Source organism: Salvelinus fontinalis, chromosome 31 (assembly GCF_029448725.1).
Source record: "Salvelinus fontinalis isolate EN_2023a chromosome 31, ASM2944872v1, whole genome shotgun sequence".
Taxonomy (NCBI): Eukaryota; Metazoa; Chordata; class Actinopteri; order Salmoniformes; family Salmonidae; genus Salvelinus; species Salvelinus fontinalis.
Window position 1 is genome coordinate 37537708 of NC_074695.1, and position 18834 is coordinate 37556541.

General features: G+C 42.3%; 1 protein-coding gene across 2 annotated transcripts; it reads right to left on the minus strand.

Annotated features, from left to right (window-relative positions):
* Positions 1-287: 287 nt before the first annotated feature.
* On the minus strand, positions 288-18199 carry plod1a (procollagen-lysine, 2-oxoglutarate 5-dioxygenase 1a). 2 transcript variants are annotated; one of them, XM_055892516.1, is made up of 19 exons: positions 18015-18199; positions 17087-17178; positions 16771-16901; positions 16046-16209; positions 15108-15220; positions 14844-14907; positions 12901-12998; positions 12621-12722; positions 11580-11711; positions 10274-10395; positions 9915-10019; positions 9611-9736; positions 9236-9377; positions 8190-8303; positions 6329-6394; positions 5791-5895; positions 5528-5674; positions 4325-4450; positions 288-1280 (listed from the first exon to the last, which is right to left on the minus strand). In XM_055892516.1, exons 1-19 carry the CDS (start codon positions 18106-18108, stop codon positions 1125-1127), a joined length of 2199 nt encoding a protein of 732 aa, XP_055748491.1. In that variant the 5' UTR covers positions 18109-18199; the 3' UTR covers positions 288-1124. The 2 variants fall into 2 exon arrangements, with proteins under 2 accessions (XP_055748491.1, XP_055748492.1); XM_055892517.1 differs by lacking the exon at positions 4325-4450 and adding an exon at positions 4748-4873.
* Positions 18200-18834: the final 635 nt, after the last annotated feature.

Genomic DNA, 18834 nt, shown 5'->3' on the forward strand with positions numbered 1-18834 from the left:
CTAGGGGCAACTTCACCCTTCCCCAGCCTAAACAGCAGCTGCTGTCTAAATATTCATCAAAGTAAAGGCATTTGACCATGAGATTTGTGGAGAAGCAGGTATTGTATACACTATGTTGGGACCAATCAATGAATATACGTTTATTTAGGACATGTCATTGGAATAACCTCTGACTGAACAGTCCATTCTGTTATTGTGTCATTCCTCTTTGTTAGGGCCATAATAAAAACGGTATTTTGGCTTTTGATACAGTACCAACTACTCAAAAGATTGGTTGCACAATGGAATCACAGTTTGGTTCAGTGTTTTATTGACAAATGACCAAAATATAAATTTTCACAACTATATCTACTAGCGTTTACAACATTTTTCAGAGTATGCCCAGGCAGCATCAGATCAATTCAGTCAAACTTCAACGATTACTTGTCATGGAATGTAAAAAATGTATAGTTATTTAAGAGAAACATACAGTATATGTTCTGGTGCGCTTTCAGTATGATGCAATGTTTTGGAACATTCTGATAGAAATAGGCAATGTAGAACAAACATGCCTGTCTGACATGTAGAATAAGGACTCACGTCGGCTCTATTCATTGCATCTACAATGTTTGGGTGCTGAACATGGACTTGTTTTCAACATGAAAATGACAAGGGGACTGAGAATGTGTTATGAGCTGTGTTCTTTAGATATTACACATTCGAAAAGCCACATGGAATCTTTGGAATAAATTCCTTTAATACAAATATCAAAATAATAAATAGGACAGATGTTTTAATAATCTCCTAGACCATGGTGCATTGCATACTGTATTAGGAGTGTATTTGGAAATGAAGGGCACTTTACAAATAAAGTTATTCTTATTGCCTCATACTGTATGTAGGAGTGTCTTGATTCAACAAAACAAGTTATTTTGACAGTTAAAATAATAATACTAAAACAGTACATTTGTCTCACAAAAGTTTCAAATGACTTTCAGTGGAAAGGGGTTTCAAGAGAAAAGGTCTCCCGCAACGCCCACTTGGATTTGGCTAAATGGAGTTTTCCTGAATTAACAAAAGTTCAGTAAAGGCACCATAGAAACAAAAGCTGACACCTGGAAGTGGCAGCACATTGCCATTGGCACTCAGGGGTCCACAAATGACACTGCGATGTATCGAGTGCCTGCAGTGGTTCGCAGGCCCTCGTGATAGTGGGTGAGCCGTCCAGGGTGCATGAGGGCCCAGCCTTTGCGGGGTGCCTCGACGGAGCAGTTATACCGTATGAACCTGCATCCCCCACCCTTCAATGGGAAAGCAAACAGAGAGATGAAGTCAGGAAAGGTATATCCAGTCAGGAGATTCACACATACTTCACATTCAATACATAGAGAAATGTCAACTTGTCTAGGACTCAAGGTCATACTGCACAGGAGAACACTGAAGGCTTTCATCATAGGTACATACAGTGGGGCAAAAAAGTATTTAGTCAGCCACCAATTGTGCAAGTTCTCCCACTTAAAAAGATGAGAGAGGCCTGTAATTTTCATCATAGGTACACTTCAACTATGACAGACAAAATGAGAAAAAAAATCCAGAAAATCGCATTGTAGGATTTTTAATGAATTTATTTGCAAATTATGGTGGAAAATAAGTATTTTGTCACCTACAAACAAGCAAGATTTCTGGCTCTCACATACCTGTAACTTCTTCTTTAAGAGGCTCCTCTGTCCTCCACTCGTTACTTGTATTAATGGCACCTGTTTGAACTTGTTATCAGTATAAAATAGTCACACTCCAAACTCCACTATGGCCAAGACCAAAGAGCTGTCAAAGGACACCAGAAACAAAATTGTAGACCTGCACCAGGCTGGGAAGACTGAATCTGCAATAGGTAAGCAGCTTGGTTTGAAGAAATCAACTGTGGGAGCAATTATTAGGAAATGGAAGACATACAAGACCACTGATAATCTCCCTCGATCTGTGGCTCCATGCAAGATCTCAACCCGTGGGGTCAAAATGATCACAAGAACGGTGAGCAAAAATCCCAGAACCACACGGGGGGACCTAGTGAATGACCTGCAGAGAGCTGGGACCAAAGTAACAAAGCCTACCATCAGTAACACACCACACAGGGACTCAAATCCTGCAGTGCCAGACGTGTCCCCTTGCTTAAGCCAGTACATGTCCAGGCCCGTCTGAAGTTTGCTAGAGAGCATTTGGATGATCCAGAAGAAGATTGGGAGAATGTCATATGGTCAGATGAAGCCAAAATATAACTTTTTGGTAAAAACTCAACTCGTCGTGTTTGGAGGACAAAGAATGCTGAGTTGCATCCAAAGAACCCCATACCTACTGTGAAGCATGGGGGTGGAAACATTATGCTTTGGGGCTGTTTTTCTGCAAAGGGACCAGGACGACTGATCCGTGTAAAGGAAAGAATGAATGGGGCCATGTATCGTGAGATTTTGAGTGAAAACCTTCTTCCATCAGCAAGGGCATTGAAGATGAAACGTGGCTGGGTCTTTCAGCATGACAATGATCCCAAACACACTGCCCGGGCAACGAAGGAGTGGCTTCGTAAGAAGCATTTCAAGGTCCTGGAGTGGCCTAGCCAGTCTCCAGATCTCAACCCCATAGAAAATCTTTGGAGGGAGTTGAAAGTCCGTGTTGCCCAGCAACAGCCCCAAAACATCACTGCTCTAGAGGAGATCTGCATGGAGGAATGGGTCAAAATACCAGCAACAGTGTGTGAAAACCTTGTGAAGACTTACAGAAAACATTTGACCTCTGTCATTGCCAACAAAGGGTATATAACAAAGTATTGAGATAAACTTTTGTTATTGACCAAATACTTATGTTCCACCATAATTTGCAAATAAATTCATTAAAAATCCTACAATGTGGGCCTCCCGGGTGGCGCAGTGGTCTAGGGCACTGCATCGCAGTGCTAACTGCGCCACCAGAGTCTCTGGGTTCGCCCCCAGGCTCTGTTGCAGCCGGCCGCGACCGGGAGGTCCGTGGGGCGACGCACAATTGGGCTAGCGTTGTCCGGGTTAGGGAGGGTTTGGCCGGTAGGGATTTCCTTGTCTCATCGCGCTCCAGCGACTCCTGTGGCGGGCTGGGCGCAGTGCGCGCTAACCAAGGGGGCCAGGTGCACGGTGTTTGCTCCGACACATTGGTGCGGCTGGCTTCCGGGTTGGAGGCGCGCTGTGTTAAAGAAGCAGTGCGGCTTGGTTGGGTTGTGCTTCGGAGGACGCATGACTTTCGACCTTTGTCTCTCCCGAGCCCGTACGGGAGTTGTAGCGATGAGACAAGATAGTAATTACTAGCGATTGGATACAACGAAAATTGGGGAGAAAAGGGGATAAAATTTAAATAAATAAATAAATCAAAAAATCAAAAAAATCCTACAATGTGATTTTCTGGATTTTTTTCTCTCATGTTGTCTGTCATAGTTGAAGTGTACCTATGATGAAAATTACAGGCCTCTCTCATCTTTTTAAGTGGGAGAACGTGCACAATTGGTGGCTGACTAAATGCTTTTTTGCCCCACTGTAACTATGTGCGAATAACACATTGTGAACAGTGGAGAAACAGTAGCTGTGCAGAAAGCACTTTCTTCTCAAAACAAACCAGATTATGCACCTATTCTAGTCCAAGTTCGAAAGATGCAGGGTAATGACACGGATGCAATACAACACATCTTCAAAAGCCTTTCAAATGTTGGTCGTTTTTTTACGTGCAAAGGAGAAAGAATGAGTCACCAAAATGATTCTGATGAAAACAATCTGGTGTGAGTTTCCCAAAAAACATAAAGACCATTTCTAGCAATAAGATCTTAAATCCATTGGTGGGCAATGGAGGAACGAGTATCTTAATGCTAAAGATGATCTTGATGTTTTTGGGAAACTCAGCCTGGAATAATTGTATTCATAGAAACAAACAGTGATGAAAACATACAAAGCAACTAATGGTCTGCATGCTTAGAACATTTCAGAAGACATACTGTACATACATACACTTGCATTCCTACTTGAAAATAGTTGACTGGCAAACTTGATTGCAACATTTCAGGAAAATACACAACTTCACTGATCTTTCTGTTCCAATTTCACACTAAATGACAGTATACAGTAGTCGGGTTATCCTAACCAATTTGAATAGATGTTAATAATAGTGGAATGCAGGGTTTGAATTACAGAGGTAACAAATCAGGGCACATCCAGAAGTGTTACAATTACCATGGGGGTAGCCCTACAAGTGTTCACATGTCAAAGTTGGTCCAACCCAGTCTTTAGAGGCCACCTCCCCAAGTCAATGTGTAAATCATCACAAACACACTCACCTGGTAATCAAGCACTTTTTGATTGAGTGCAATATTTATAGTAAATGTGGACGCGTCATGGTGTGGCCTTAAAAAGGGCTGCTCGTCTGGCTTATATCTAACTACAAACGCCAAGTCAAACTGAGCCTGCAAAGAGAGAGACAGACAGAAAATACCAGAGTGATGCAAAGAGTCATGCAGCATTCACAAACGAGCCGGGAGGGCTGCCGGGACAGCCCGCGTGCCCCTTGACCTCCTGGTTGAAACCTCAGCTAAGAAAAAGAAAGAGCGAGTTCCGATTCCTGCATACATTCCCAGAGAAGAGACAGGAAAGAGGACAGATCACCTGCATCCTGTCCTAAAACAAGGGCTTAAGGGGTATTTGTCTAGGTTACCTGCCAGTTTAGTGTGTCTTACTGGACTGGACACCTAATACCCATTTACCTGATAGTCAATTTCTTTGCTGTTGAGAGCTACATTAATAGTGAAAGTAGATGCATCGTGGTGAGGGGTGAGCAGGGGCTGCTCGTCAGGTTTGTACCTCACTACGAAGTTGAGGTAAGAGATACACTGATAAGAGAAGAGACGCATGTCAGGGTCAACATGGTAGCACAGAGGGACCCCGTTCTATAAATAAGATTCTATTCAAAAAAAATATTTGCAATATAACTAAACACGTCTGTTGCATTTGAATTAAATGAATGATGAATTGTATAAATGTAGACTATTCTACTGTAAATCAGCAGCATACCGTATAATTCTACATTTTGAAAACATAAATAAGAATATTAATATTGTTAACCTGTGAACAAAGTAATATTCAAAAGTTAATCAAATAACAGGAGAGATGTGCATTTAAACATATTTAGATAAACAAACATAACTCTACTTGGCTAAATCAACGGATATCAGGCCACAAGGTGGCGATAGGTAACAGAATGGTGCACACATTTGCAGAAATATTTACATTTTGTGGGACTTACTAAAGCAAGAACCACGATGTACCATTATAACCACACAAACAACCCACCAGCTGAACGTGGATTGTAAAATAAAACTTTACTGATCATTTATGCATTTTCTCTATTGTTCTTCACGTTCTAATGATATAATTCAGGAGTTAAAATCCATGAAAAATGTGTAGAGTAATGAAAATATGAATTTCTGTTGAGCTGTGCATAAATCCATCTAAAATGAGTACAAATGTGTTTTTTAAAACCATACCTTGGTGTAGTATCCAGGATACATTGTCTCTGTGATTGGGGCTATGTAATCCAACAGAAGCTTCTGCCACTCTTTCTCATAATTGATTTGAGTCATGTGGATATCAATGGTGGGGACATTCTCATAGCCGCCCTGGATCCTTGTGTCCTTCAGTAAATAAGAAAATATAAAAACATGATACAATGCTCAAGTTACTACATTTACAGGTTTGTTAGGTAAGATAATATTGTAGGCTACATTGGTTTAGGAGTATAAATACATACCGTATTTCGGCCACCTGACCACTGTCCAAAGTTTTCCATTTCTTGAACAATGTGGTCACATCCGATATCAGAGAATAGCGGGAACCAGTATACATCAGGGCAAGGCTGGGAAAAAAAAAAAAAAAAAGTACAATTGAGTGACCTTGCATTTTCAAAGAGTAGCAGATAGGCATGGAATTTCTACTCTCTCCATAAACAGTAAATTCTAGAAATATTTTGAGCATGCAGATTGTGGTCTTCATTTGTAGCCAACTGGACTTTGACCACCCGGAAATAGTCTTCTGTAGCTAAGTTGGTAGAGCATGACACTTGAAATAGTGGGTTCGATTTCCGAGGCCACCCGTACGTAAAATGTATGCACACATGATTTGTAAGTCGCTTAGGATAAAAGGGTCTGCTACATGGTATATATTAATAAACTTCGGTTATCACCTTTATTAGCCATTATCATAACCATTTTATATGCAGCAATAGGCAATGTCAGTGATCTTGAGTGAGCATTGAAGTATTATACTTTGATAGAAAAACAAGTACTCACTGTTTCAATCAGTTTGTCTCTCATTATCTTTGTGTAGTTCTCATGGATGTAACGCTCCTCCCAATCCTGAGGAAAATGAAGAATATACAGTGAGTGTACAAAACATTAAGAACACCTGCTCTTTCAATGACACGGACTGACCAGCTGAATCCAGGTGAAAGCTAAACTGAAAGCGCAAACCACCGCATTTAACCATGGCAAGGTGACTGGGAATATGGCCGAATACAAACAGTGTAGTTATTCCCTCCGTAAGGCAATCACAGGCAAAACGTCAGTACAGAGACGAAATGGAGTCGCAATTCAACGGCTCAGACACGAGACACTTGTGGCAGGGTCTCCAATCACAGACTACAAAGGGAAAACCAGCCACGTAGCGGACACCGACGGCTTTGAGGATAAAACATTGCCACCGACGTGGCCCGCTACCAAGGACTGTGGGCTATCCTCCGTGGCCGACGTGAGTAAGACATTTAAGCGTGTTAATCCTCGCAAGGCTGCCGGCCCAGACGGCATCCCTAGCCACGTCATCAGAGCATGTGCAGACCAGCTGGCTGTAATGTTTACAGACATATTCAATCTCACCCTATCCCAGCATAACACCATAGTACCCTCCAAGCTCATCATTAAGCTCAGGTCCATGGGTCTGAACCCCGCCCTGTGCAACTGGGTCCTGGACTTCCTGACGGGCCGCCCCCAAGTGGTGAAGGTAGGAAACAACATCTCCACTACGCTGATCCTCAACACAGGGGCTCAGCCCCCTCCTGTACTCCCTGTTCACCCACAACCACGGGCCACACACGCCTCCAACTCAATCATCAAGTTTGCAGAAGACACAACAGTAGTAGGCCTGATTACCAACAATGACGAGACAGCCTACAGGGAGGAGGTGAGGGCTCTGGGAGAGTGGTGCCACGAAAATAACCTCTTACTCAATGTCAACAAAACAAAGGAGCTGATCGTGGACTTCAGGAAACAGCAGAGGAAGTACCCCCCTATCCACATTGACGGGACCGCAGTGGAGAAGGTGGAAAGCGTCGAGTTCCTCGGCGTACACATCCCTGATGATTTGAAATGGTCCACCCACACAAACAGTGTGGTGAAGAAGGTTGGCTTGGCCACTAAAACCCTCAAACTTTTACAGATGCACAATTAAGAGCATCTTGTCGGGCTGTATCACCTCCATGTACGGCAACTGCAGAGGGTAGTGCCCAATGCATCACCGGGGGCAAACTACCTACCCTCCAGGACACCTACAGCACCCAATGTCACAGGAAGGCCAAAAAGATAATCAAGGACATCAACCACCCGAGCCACTGCCTGTTCACCCCACTATCATCCAGAAGGCGAGGTCAGTACAGGTGCATCAAAGCTGGGACAGAGAGACTGAAAAACAGCTTCCATCTCAAGGCGATCAGACTGGAGTCAGCATGGGCCAGCATCCCTGTGGAACACTTTCGACACCTTGTAGAGTCCATGCCTCAACGAATTGGGGCTGTTCTGAGGGCAAAAGGGGGTGCAACTAAATATTAGGAAGGTGCTCCTAATGTTTGGTATACTCAGTGTAGAGATGCATTACTATATTTATTGTGATTAGACAAGTTAACACATGAACAGATACAAAGTGTTCACATAAGCAGATTTCTATAAAAGACAATGGCATTCTTAACTGTTGCAAAGCACTGCAGAACATACACTTGCATGTAATGACATGCAATAAGCTCTTCTGCAGCTGAGTGCTGCAATTAGTCTTCAAACAAACTCATTAAAAGTTGTGAGGTACATGATGCTGTCTAGGCCTGAATTGAGTCTAGAGGAGCCTTTGTTTTTTCCCCCAATGACTACTTGACAACCCAATTCTCACCTTAGGGTTTTCGAAGATCTGCCACAGATCGTTGTGGAGATGGCTCATCTGGTAGTTTTCTGTCGACAGCATCCGACCAAAGGTGTGCATATTCGTAACATACATGAAGACTCCCTGAGAAATTGAAGCAAAGGGCGTTAACTTTTTTTTAAATAATATAGTTTGAAGCTATAACTTTAAAATATTTGATACCTGGCCTAAGTTTGGGGACTTCTAAGGGTTCGACACTGTTTGGGTGTCTCACTTCTAATCAGAGTTTTGCTATCTTTTGAAACCTAAGCACCCGTGACTGATACTGGACACTGAAGGACTGAGAGCAAGACGAGACTTCAGAATAAATTCCGATGGAATCCTACATGCCATTGCCTGCCGGTGCGCCCTTGAGCAAGGCACTTAATTCCTACAATTTCTCCAAGGGGTGCTGCACTGCGGCTGACCCATTGCTTTATGTTGTGAGCATAAAGACACATTTAAGTTCTCTACAAGATAATGGACAGTAAAGTATTCTTACATTTTTTGTTTTATATTTTTATTTGACTCCTTTTTCTGACCAATTTCGTGGTATCCAATTGGTAGTTACAGTCTTGTCTCATCGCTGCAACTCCCGTATGGACTCGGGTGAGGCAAAGGTCGAGAGCCGTGCGTCCTCTGAAACCCAACCAAGCCGCACTGCTTCTTGACAATGCCCACTTAACCCGGAGGCCAGACGCACCAATGTGTCGGAGGAAACACTTTGTCAGTGTGCACTGCGCCCGGCCTGCAACAGGAGTCGCTAGTGCGCGATGGGACAAGGACATCCCTGCCCGCCAAACACTCCCCTAACCCGGACGACGCTGGGCCACTTGTGCACCGCCTCATTGGTCTCCCGGTCGCGGCCGCCTGCGACAGAGCCTGGATTGGAACCCAGAATCTCTAGTGGCACAGCTAGCACTGCGATGCAGTGCCTTAGACCACTGCACCACTTGGAGGCCTGTCATGTATTTTTTATACCCAAAATGAAATGGAGCATTTGACCAATCAATCAATCAAAGCTTTCCAACACTGACTTTGTTTCTGGCGTTGTGACAGAAGGCCATGTCGAGGTCCAGGGTGCCCGAGCTGAAGAGGTCGTAGTCAGAGAGCTCCTCATGAAGGAGGCTGGCCTTCACCAGGTACACCTTGGTCAGGTAGGGGACATTCCACACACCACTGTAGTGACAAGAAACGATATTTAGAACAGGCTTCCCATACATTGTGCTGAAAGCGCTCTCTAAAACAAAACTATGGTGCTGGCATGGAAAGCAAGAAACAAGCATTTCTGCCCCCCCCCCCAGGGAGAGTCATAACAAAAACCCATCAGACCTCAGCTCTCTATAAAATAACATTTGTTCCATAATGACCATATTGCTATATTCAGTTATGGGAAATAATGTGTAACTTACACTCTGCGTCCTTGCACAATGTCCACATAGTCCTCCGACCTAGCGTAGTAACCATCGGCACTGAGTGCTCCCCAGAAGTTGGTCCATAGGCGGCCTTCTCGGGTTATCATGGGTGCAATTATAGGCCTGAAGGGTGACAGGGGATGATTAATCACGTCGCACTGAAAACCAGCTGAGCTTCGAAAGTGTATCCACCCAAATACACGTGTGTCCAGTATTTTTAGGAGAGCATTTATAGCATGTGTCATCAAAGATCGGGAATCTGGTAAGGCATAATCGACAGGCTCATTTTATTGCTGCTTACTCATTTTGCTCGATGAGAATCTTTAGGGTGTCCTTGTTCTTCAGAACCACTTCGATATCCATGCTGAAGAAATACTCGCAATCCTTGTCCTGTCGGCACATATCACTGGGAACCAGAAAATAGGAAACATAGTAAACACACATTTATGGGGCAGTCCCAAACCTAACATGTTTTTTTCTTCATAGGGATTTGAACCCAGATTGATACAGTGCATGTATGCGCTGAAGGCAGCGGCCCTAATCAGTAAATTACCCCAGGTCACATGCTGAACATCTTTGAAAAACTTGGGAATGATGTCAAGCTAGGTTGTATGTGCGCATCCAAAGCTAGTGTGAGGGAGAAAGCCAAGGTGAACTCACAGGCCGAGGTTGCGGGAAGCCACCCTGTCCATGTTCTCCTCAGGCCCGATGACCTTTACATCCTGGTACTCTTTCTCATGGTCCTTCAGAAAAGAGCTGACCTCTACCTTGTGGTGCTGCTCCTGTAAGAGGACATTGTGGGACAGTAGCAAAGACAAGAGTTGTTGTGCTTCTGTAACAGTCTTAGTTACATTCACACATAGGAAAAATAAAGAGTTACAATGAGGGCATTAGAGCCCACCAGATGTTTGAGGTTGAAATTAAACAAATCCTTTTGTGCTTATCATTGAGCTACAATGTGGGATATGGGAACCTGTTCAATGAAATCTGTAATTTCAATTCTTGATAAATATGGAAGGGAGCACTGGGAATACTGATGCTACCTCACTCTCCAACCAAGGTTTTATGAGTTGAGGAGCAAAACTGAAGTAGAGATTCAGCAACTCTTGATGGAAATTGGAAGTGTTTATGGGGCAGTCCCAAACCTAACATGTTTTTTTCTTCATAGGGATTTGAACCCAGATTGATACAGTGCATGTACACTTATTTTTTTAATGAAAGTAAAACCAACGCGTTCCAGCTTTTGGCCTTCTTAAGGGTTTTCCCAAACTGCCATTGTCCACTAAGAGTTGCTGAATCTCCTCTCTACTTCAATTCTTGATATATTCCCATTAATTCTGGAAGAATATAACTTATGAAAGCATCAACTTTTAACAACAACAAATTTCAAGTGTTGTAATACAACTTTGATTCATGTCAACATATCTCACGCACGGACCCTGAAGTTTAGTCGGTTGACCCTTGACTGGTACTTGCACAGATCCGACACATTCCTCGTCATCGTTATACTATACACAGAGGCATGTGAGCACATGTGTGGATTGGCAACAATTCGGAGGGAGAAATGCACAAGAGATAACTGTGTTCCATTCATACAAGCACCAAACGGTTACTCAAATCAAAAGGGAAAATATTTAATTATACACATTTATTAAAGGGATACTTGTATCTACTTACAATGATCTACTTCCCCAGAGCCTGATGACCTCGTGGATACAATTGTTATGTCTCTGCGTGCAGTTTGAAGGAAGTTGCTAACTGGCGATAGCGCCATGACTAGAAGTCTAACAATCGCTAAACTACCTGTAACTTCCTTCATACTGGATGCAGAGACATCAAAACGGTATCCATGGGTTCACCTGACTCTGGGGGGGGGAGTAGATAAAAGGCTCCATTGACAAAACCCCAAAGTATCCCTTTAAATGTTAGATCGATGGTATTATGTAATAAAATGTGTTTCTCTCACCTGGTTGTAGATGAAGAGTTTGAGTCGGTGTTTTGGGTATTCCAGTTTGAGCAAGCTCTCAAAGAACACACTGACAAAGGGGGTGGGCTGCTGGATGAAGATTCCAATAACCACCCGTGGGTATTCGCTCTCCTGTACAGACAAACAGACCTCATATTAAAAATAATCATGTAATGTCATTGTCATGTACATTGCAGTCGACTTGAAAACCTTGCATATAAAAATCAAATGCCTTTTCATCCAATTCCCCCAGAGAATCTTGTCACCCAACCTGCAATCAAGCGACACTGGCACACACCACAGGTGACCATTAATCGCACCGGTATAAATTGCGTGTCGGCCGTGTGTGTCGTTTCCGACGCAGGTGTATTACAATTCATCTTAAGTGTGTATTCTCACTACGAGAGATACAGAGGTTGAGAAAATAACCTCGGCTAGACCTTTTAGTGTAATGTAAACTTGTCACTTCTGCTACGGAAGTCGCAGGCGAGCCTTGCTCGAAAGTCACCCCTATCTGAGCAGTCAGATGTCAACAGAATGGTCTCTTCAAGCTAAATGCTCCTACAGTAAAAATCTAAATGGCAGAGCAATGCAACAGCTGAAATGTGTTCCTTATATTTAAGACTTTTTTTTACCTGAAATGTAATGAGTGTACAGACAAGAAAATAAACCCTTTAATACTCTGCACGTGGTTGTGAATTGTTGCATTCTACAAGAGTGTAATATGCTTAAGATGAAAAGTTGGTTAAGATGAAGTTGCTTACATAGTTGAATAGTTTGTTAAAAGGATGCTTACTGGCTGGTGGCTATACTGGGATATTTACGGTAAATTTAAGCTGCGAAGCAAGAATGTCCATCGCCAATTCCCCGAACGTTCTCTAGGCACATGAAATTCCGTTGCTCATGTCAATTGAAAAGTTTATGTACATATTAGGTCAATTGAAATTTCATCACGATACCTCTGCTACAACTCTCTTCAATGAGAATACGCCCTAAGAGTGTATTACCAGAATACTTTACATAAACAGACAGGCAACCTACCTTGAGTCCTGAGAGTGGCCGCAGGTCCTCAAGACACACACTGCAACCCGTCTCAAACGTCCACACTGTGGGGATGTAGTTGCTCAAGTAGTTGATCTGGAGCTAAAACAAAAAACATTTCTTTTATTTTTACCACTTCCTGATACTGTTGCTTACCTACATTTGTCCAAATATTTGGATGATTTTTTGGTCTTACATTTACATTCTATTTATTGTGTCTGAATTTCAATGGTCAATAGCATTTCAATGGCCAATAGGGGTCAAAAGTTTGGAAGGTTACCTTGGTGGGCCCGTTGCCATGAACAACGACGGGTAATGTATCATACAACACGTTTCTGGCCCGCACTTGCCCGTCCTCAAACTTCAACACCACCTCATCTGTACGCAAACACACAAACCGTAACATCAGTACCAGTCCTGCGACAAAACAACTGGAACGAATTGCAAAAATCCCTGAAGCTGGATACTTATATCTCCCTCTCTAACTTTAAGCATCAGCTGTCAGAGCAGCTTACCGATCACTGTACCTGTACACAGCCCATCTGTAAATACCCCACCCAACTACCTCATCCCCATATTGTTATTTTTATTTTTATGCTCTTTTGCACACCAGTATCTCTACTTGCACATCATCATCTGCACATCTATCACTCCAGTGTTAATGCTAAATTGTAATTACTTCGCCACTATGGCCTATTTATTGCCTTACCTCCCTAATCTTACTACATTTACACACACACTGTACATAGATTTTTCGATTGTGTTATTGACTGTACTTTTGTTTATCCCATGTTTATCCCATGCTCTGTGTTGTTGTTTTTGTCACACTGCTTTGCTTTATCTTGGCCAGGTCACAGTTGTAATTGAGAACTTGTTCTCAACTGGCCTACCTGGGTAAATAAAGGTTAAATTAAAAAAATTAACCGTGTACATGACACTGCAACAAATTTTCCACATGGGGACAATAAAGTCAGTAAAGCCTGCCAATTGTTGGCCGGCCACGGGTCTTCCAAGAGAGACTTGAAGCATGCCACTGAATGCTAGTCAGTGGCTAATCAATCCACAGTACTGAAACATACAATACACCCAGGACATCATGTATTGGAGATGGATTCCACTACACAGTAATTCAACAGATTTTGTTACAAAACTAACAAACTCTGTATTTAATGTGTTCAGGGTTCACTTATAAACAACACATAGGTCTCAATGTAATTTACCTGTTTAAATGAAGGTTAAAAATACAACAACAAAAAAATCAAATCTGACCTGTACCAAAGAAACATTTAGCAACTGCGGGGCGTTGCAGTTGAAACCGGCAAACCACCGGTGACGTCACCACTCACTACATTTTGTGAATGAATGCATGTCTCTCTCTGGGAAGCTGGGTTCTACAATGATGCTGTGACAATTTTGGCTCTCTCCCTTTCACCTCAAGTAGGTTTCAAGACATGAACACAAACAAGCATGATCTTGCTGTCCCTCTCAAGAAGATGACTAATATAGGGAAGTCTATAGTTATTAACAGGAAGCCTTTGCTGTAGAGTTGGTAGGATGTAGCGTTTACTCAGCACGCCCACCTAACTGCAGCTGCTTAAAAAGTTTATACACATCCAGCCCTGTGCTTTGGGAGCATCTGGAAAAAGCATGGAGGAGCTGTGCCCGACCCCTCCCCCTTCCCTCTCTGGTCTACGTGAGCTCAGACACATCCCTCTCTCACAACAAACTCATAAATTCCTAACGCAAGCTCAGCCTCAGCCAGCGGCATACAGGAAAAAGAGAGGGGGGGAGAGGAGGAGCGAGAAAGAGAGTAAAAGAGAGGGAAGAAAGGCTCAAAGCAGTCTGTCGGCTGAACCAGAAAGCCTAAGGATATGACAACCTGCATCACACCCATACACCTTCATCAAAGCCTCAGTCAGCCAATCACGACTAACACAGACAGGAAGTGAAACCAGAGGGAGGTCACACTTTCCTCTTTTCTTCTCCAAGCATCTCTTTACAGAACGGGAAAAAGTGTAAACTGAAACAGCCGTTTTGATGTCCCAGGAGGGGGGAGGATCAAGAATTTAAAAGCTGATGTCAGCAGGTTTCAGTGGTGCAGTGCTCTTTTCATTCGAAAATGTTGAAGTACATGTGTATACTTGTTGGCTAGAGGTGAAGTGGGAGACAATGGCGAGACATGCTTTAAGACCTAAAGAGATGTGTAATTTGTTAAAAACTCACCAAGGGATCCATGAAGATTCTGAAACATTCTGCATCTGTTGTCCAATGTTATATTGATGGATTTCTGGACAAAAAAAAACATATAACTTCTTAAGAACACAAAAGCAGCATAAGGAAACACACTACATAGATATAATGTTACAGTATAATACACATACAGTACTCATACCAAGAAGAAATGCATAGATAGTAAAGTGCTAAGGTAGTTCTGAGAGAGACCACTTAAAGAACCATAGCAAGATCAGTATAGAGGTAGATTCCTACTCTTTTCTCTGGGTTGATATAAATCTTGGTGAAGAAAAGTTGATCACTGTCATTGTCCTCCCCTGTCCAGTCAGCAACCATCTCTTTGAGGTTAGGAACATAGCCAATGAATCCTAGGGACAAAGATAGCACGTGTGTGAACGATACGGGTTCTAACCTCAAGCCATAAGACTCCTGAACAGCTAATCAAATGGCTACCCAGACTATTTGCATCGTCCTCCCCCCTCTCTTTTACACTGTTGCTCCTCTGTTTATTATCTATGGATAGTCACTTTAACTCTACCTACATGTACATATTACCTCAATTACCTCGACTAACCTGTGCCCCCGCACATTGACTCTGTACCGGTACCCCCTGTATATAGCCTCGCTAATGTTATCTTACTGCTGCTCTTTAATTATTTACATTTTTTTACTTAACTATTTTTTACTCAACACTTATTTTTCTTAAAACTGCATTGTTAGTTAAGAGCTTGTGTGTTCTACACCTGTTGTATTCGGCACATGTGACAAATAAAAGTTGATTTGATTTGACAAAGAAGTTTGAACAGTAGAACCGGAATTTCTAAAACAAATGGTCAATGTAATAGAGGTCCAATTCATGTGATTTCATATTCGTGTTTGGACTTCGGTCCCTCTGGTTTTCAGCAGCTGACTTTAACATTAAGATTATAAAACTGCCATTCACAGTCTCAAACCTTAGTGGATAAACTGCCAGGTGAATTCATGCCCAGTTCCTATGTCTTAGGCCCAATGTCCTCCTTTTTATAAAAATGACTGAGACTTGAGACACCTAACTGGACTGTTGCATGTCAACGTTTAAAAAGCAAAGCTGTGTTTGTTAGTATTAGTGTTTAACTGACAACAACTTGCTGTTGACGGTTAACAAAATGGCTCCCTTCCATTGCTAGGTTATCAAGAGGATTGTGTTTACATACCCCCTGAGCCCAAGAACCTCTTTCCCTCTCGGAAGTGGGGGTGCTTGTCCTCCAAGTGTCTGTCGGGCCAGATGAGGGTCTCTGCGGAGAAGACCACCTTGTGTCTTGTCTGCTGGAACTTCTTCAGCAGCTCTTTGGGACCGGAGGCGAAGACAACATCATAGCTGGTCAGAGTGAGCGAAAAGAGAACCTTTATGAGCCTCATTGTTCAGGGGGGGATTTATTGGGATCCCCCTTAGCCGACGCCAATGGCGACAGCTAGTCTTCCTGGGGTCCGACACATAACGAAAAAGACATTACAGACTAAATACTTTTCAATTGACATGTTTTTAAAAACATTAACATTTAGTGTGTGTGTGTATCTATCAGTTACACATACATGTCAGTACACACAACAAGTAGGTCACATGGGGAAGAGGCCGTGTGCCGTGAGGTGTTGCTTTATATGTTTTTTGAAACCAAGTTTGCTGTTCACTTTCCCTATAATGAGATGGAAGGGAGTTCCATGAAAACTTTAGCTCTGTATAATACTGTACGTTTTCTTGAATTTGTTCTGGACCTTGGGACTGTGAAAAGACTTCTGGTGGCATGTCTGGTGGGGTAAGACCAGTGCTGAACCAGTCGTTGGGCAAGCTGAATTTTGATGTACACTGAATTTTGTGTGTGAATATATTCAATAATATATTCAATAATGCTGATAAGAGTGAAGGCAGATTGAAGGCTACCTGTCAATGAAGAGGACAACCTTGTCTTCCTCCATCTCCTGCAAACCAGCTTTAAGAAGGCGCACTTTCTGACCCCCTCCTGGCGCGGTCATATAGTCCCCACCTTTCCATGGCTCCCCTCTGCCAAGCACCTTCAAACCAAAAGAGAACAACTGCAAACCACATTCTCCACAACAAAAAGATAGATACCTTCTTGAAAAAGGCTTGTTTCCTCACTAAGGTATTGATATTTTCCAGAGGGAGAGAGTGAATGGTTGCCAGTCATTGTCTGGACACAAATGTTGGATCAGTTTAATCTTGTCAGAACTTTCCATACCTTGATGGTGTAGTTAAAGTGCCGGGCAGACCTCATGAAACGCCTGAAGCCATCTGTCTCTTTGGTCGCAACAGTCACAACTAAAAGGTTGCCTGAAAGAAATTAAAAACAATAGAAGTATGTAATTGATGTGGGAATTGGCCCGTGTAGTGTGTGTGCAATGTAAAATCACATAAAACTTGAAGTAAATGTCTGTATCAACCATGCTCAATTGGATATTATATCTGGAGGTGGTCTCTGAGAATGTATAAATGTGTCTACTTGACCATTGAAATGTTCCCCCTTCTCTCTTTTGATAGCATACTGTATAGTATGACATTAGTGTATGTTTAATGAGTCTTTTCTTAAAACTGTGAAGTCATACTTTCCATCAATCTCTATCAATAAAAAAAGATTTCCAGCACACATGCAATGTTGATTTATAGCTCAGTAAACATTATGCTAAACTGAAGGAGAAAAAACATTAGGATGTGTACAGTAGCTAGAAAATTCCTACAAGAAAAAAAATATTAGACTAGGCTAAAATTAAGTAACCTAATGTTAACTGATCTCTGCCACTTGCGCATAACATACTTCAACCCCTGATGAAAACCATAATATACTATCAAGCATTGTAGGCCTATATTGTATCTTTCTTAACATGTATTTTCTTTCAATAGAACATTAGGCACAAGTGTGAATTAAATCAGACGCGATCCAGTCCACGTCAGCGGCATGGAACTCTCGAGAACACCCGGTGGAACTTTGTATCTGCAATGCAATTGCTTTTTATCAGTCCGAGAGAGTTACATGCACATTGCACTGTAATAACGTTTGAATAGCGACTTCCATTACTCCAACTTTATATCTAGCGGGATTGCTAATTACTCAGCAACATTTAAAATGGAAAGTTGGAATGCAAGTCTAGTTGCTATTTGAGCTGTCCTACCTTCGGATAGTTCTCGCTGTTCTTTACAACGTATCACTGGTAAAACCACAAGCAAGGACATCCAGGCCAATATTAATAAGGAAAAAGCTCTCATTTTCGGATTAAATCTTCACAAACCATCAGCCTAACACTTCCTTGGCGATATCATATGATTTTAGTGAAAAAGTTGTGTATTTAAAGTGTTTCCAGATTTGATTGACACTTAGTAGACCAATCAGACACAAAACCCCGCCCAACCCAGTAAAATAAGCCCACTTTGGAGATGCTTGATTTGGTTTTTAGTTGACACTGTATGCCAGAACAGCTGCATCGAGTGCACGATTCTTACTGCACCATTAGTCTTTAAAGTGAGACCTCCGCCGACCAGGCACAGGCAAACATGAAAATAAAAGAAATAGGCTAAGCAAAAAGATCTACTCAAACTACTCTGTAAAAATAAAACACTATCTTGATTAGATAAGTATTCAACCCCTAGTCAATACATGTTAAGAATCATCTTTGGCAGCCATTACAGCGGCGAGTCTTTAGGGGTATGTCACGAAGAGCTGTGGACACCTGGATTGTACAATATTGGCACTTTTTTGTATTTTGTATTCTTCAAGCTCTGTCAAGTTGTTAGTAGAACATTGCTAGACAACCATTTTCATGTCTTGCTATAGATTTTAAAGCCGATTTAAGTCGAAACTAACCAGGCCACTCAGGAACATACAATGTCATATTGGGATGCAACTCCAGTGTATATTTTGCCTTGAGTTTTAGCTTATTGCCCTGCTGAAATGTACATTTGTCTCCCAATCAATGTCTGTTGGAAAGCAGACTG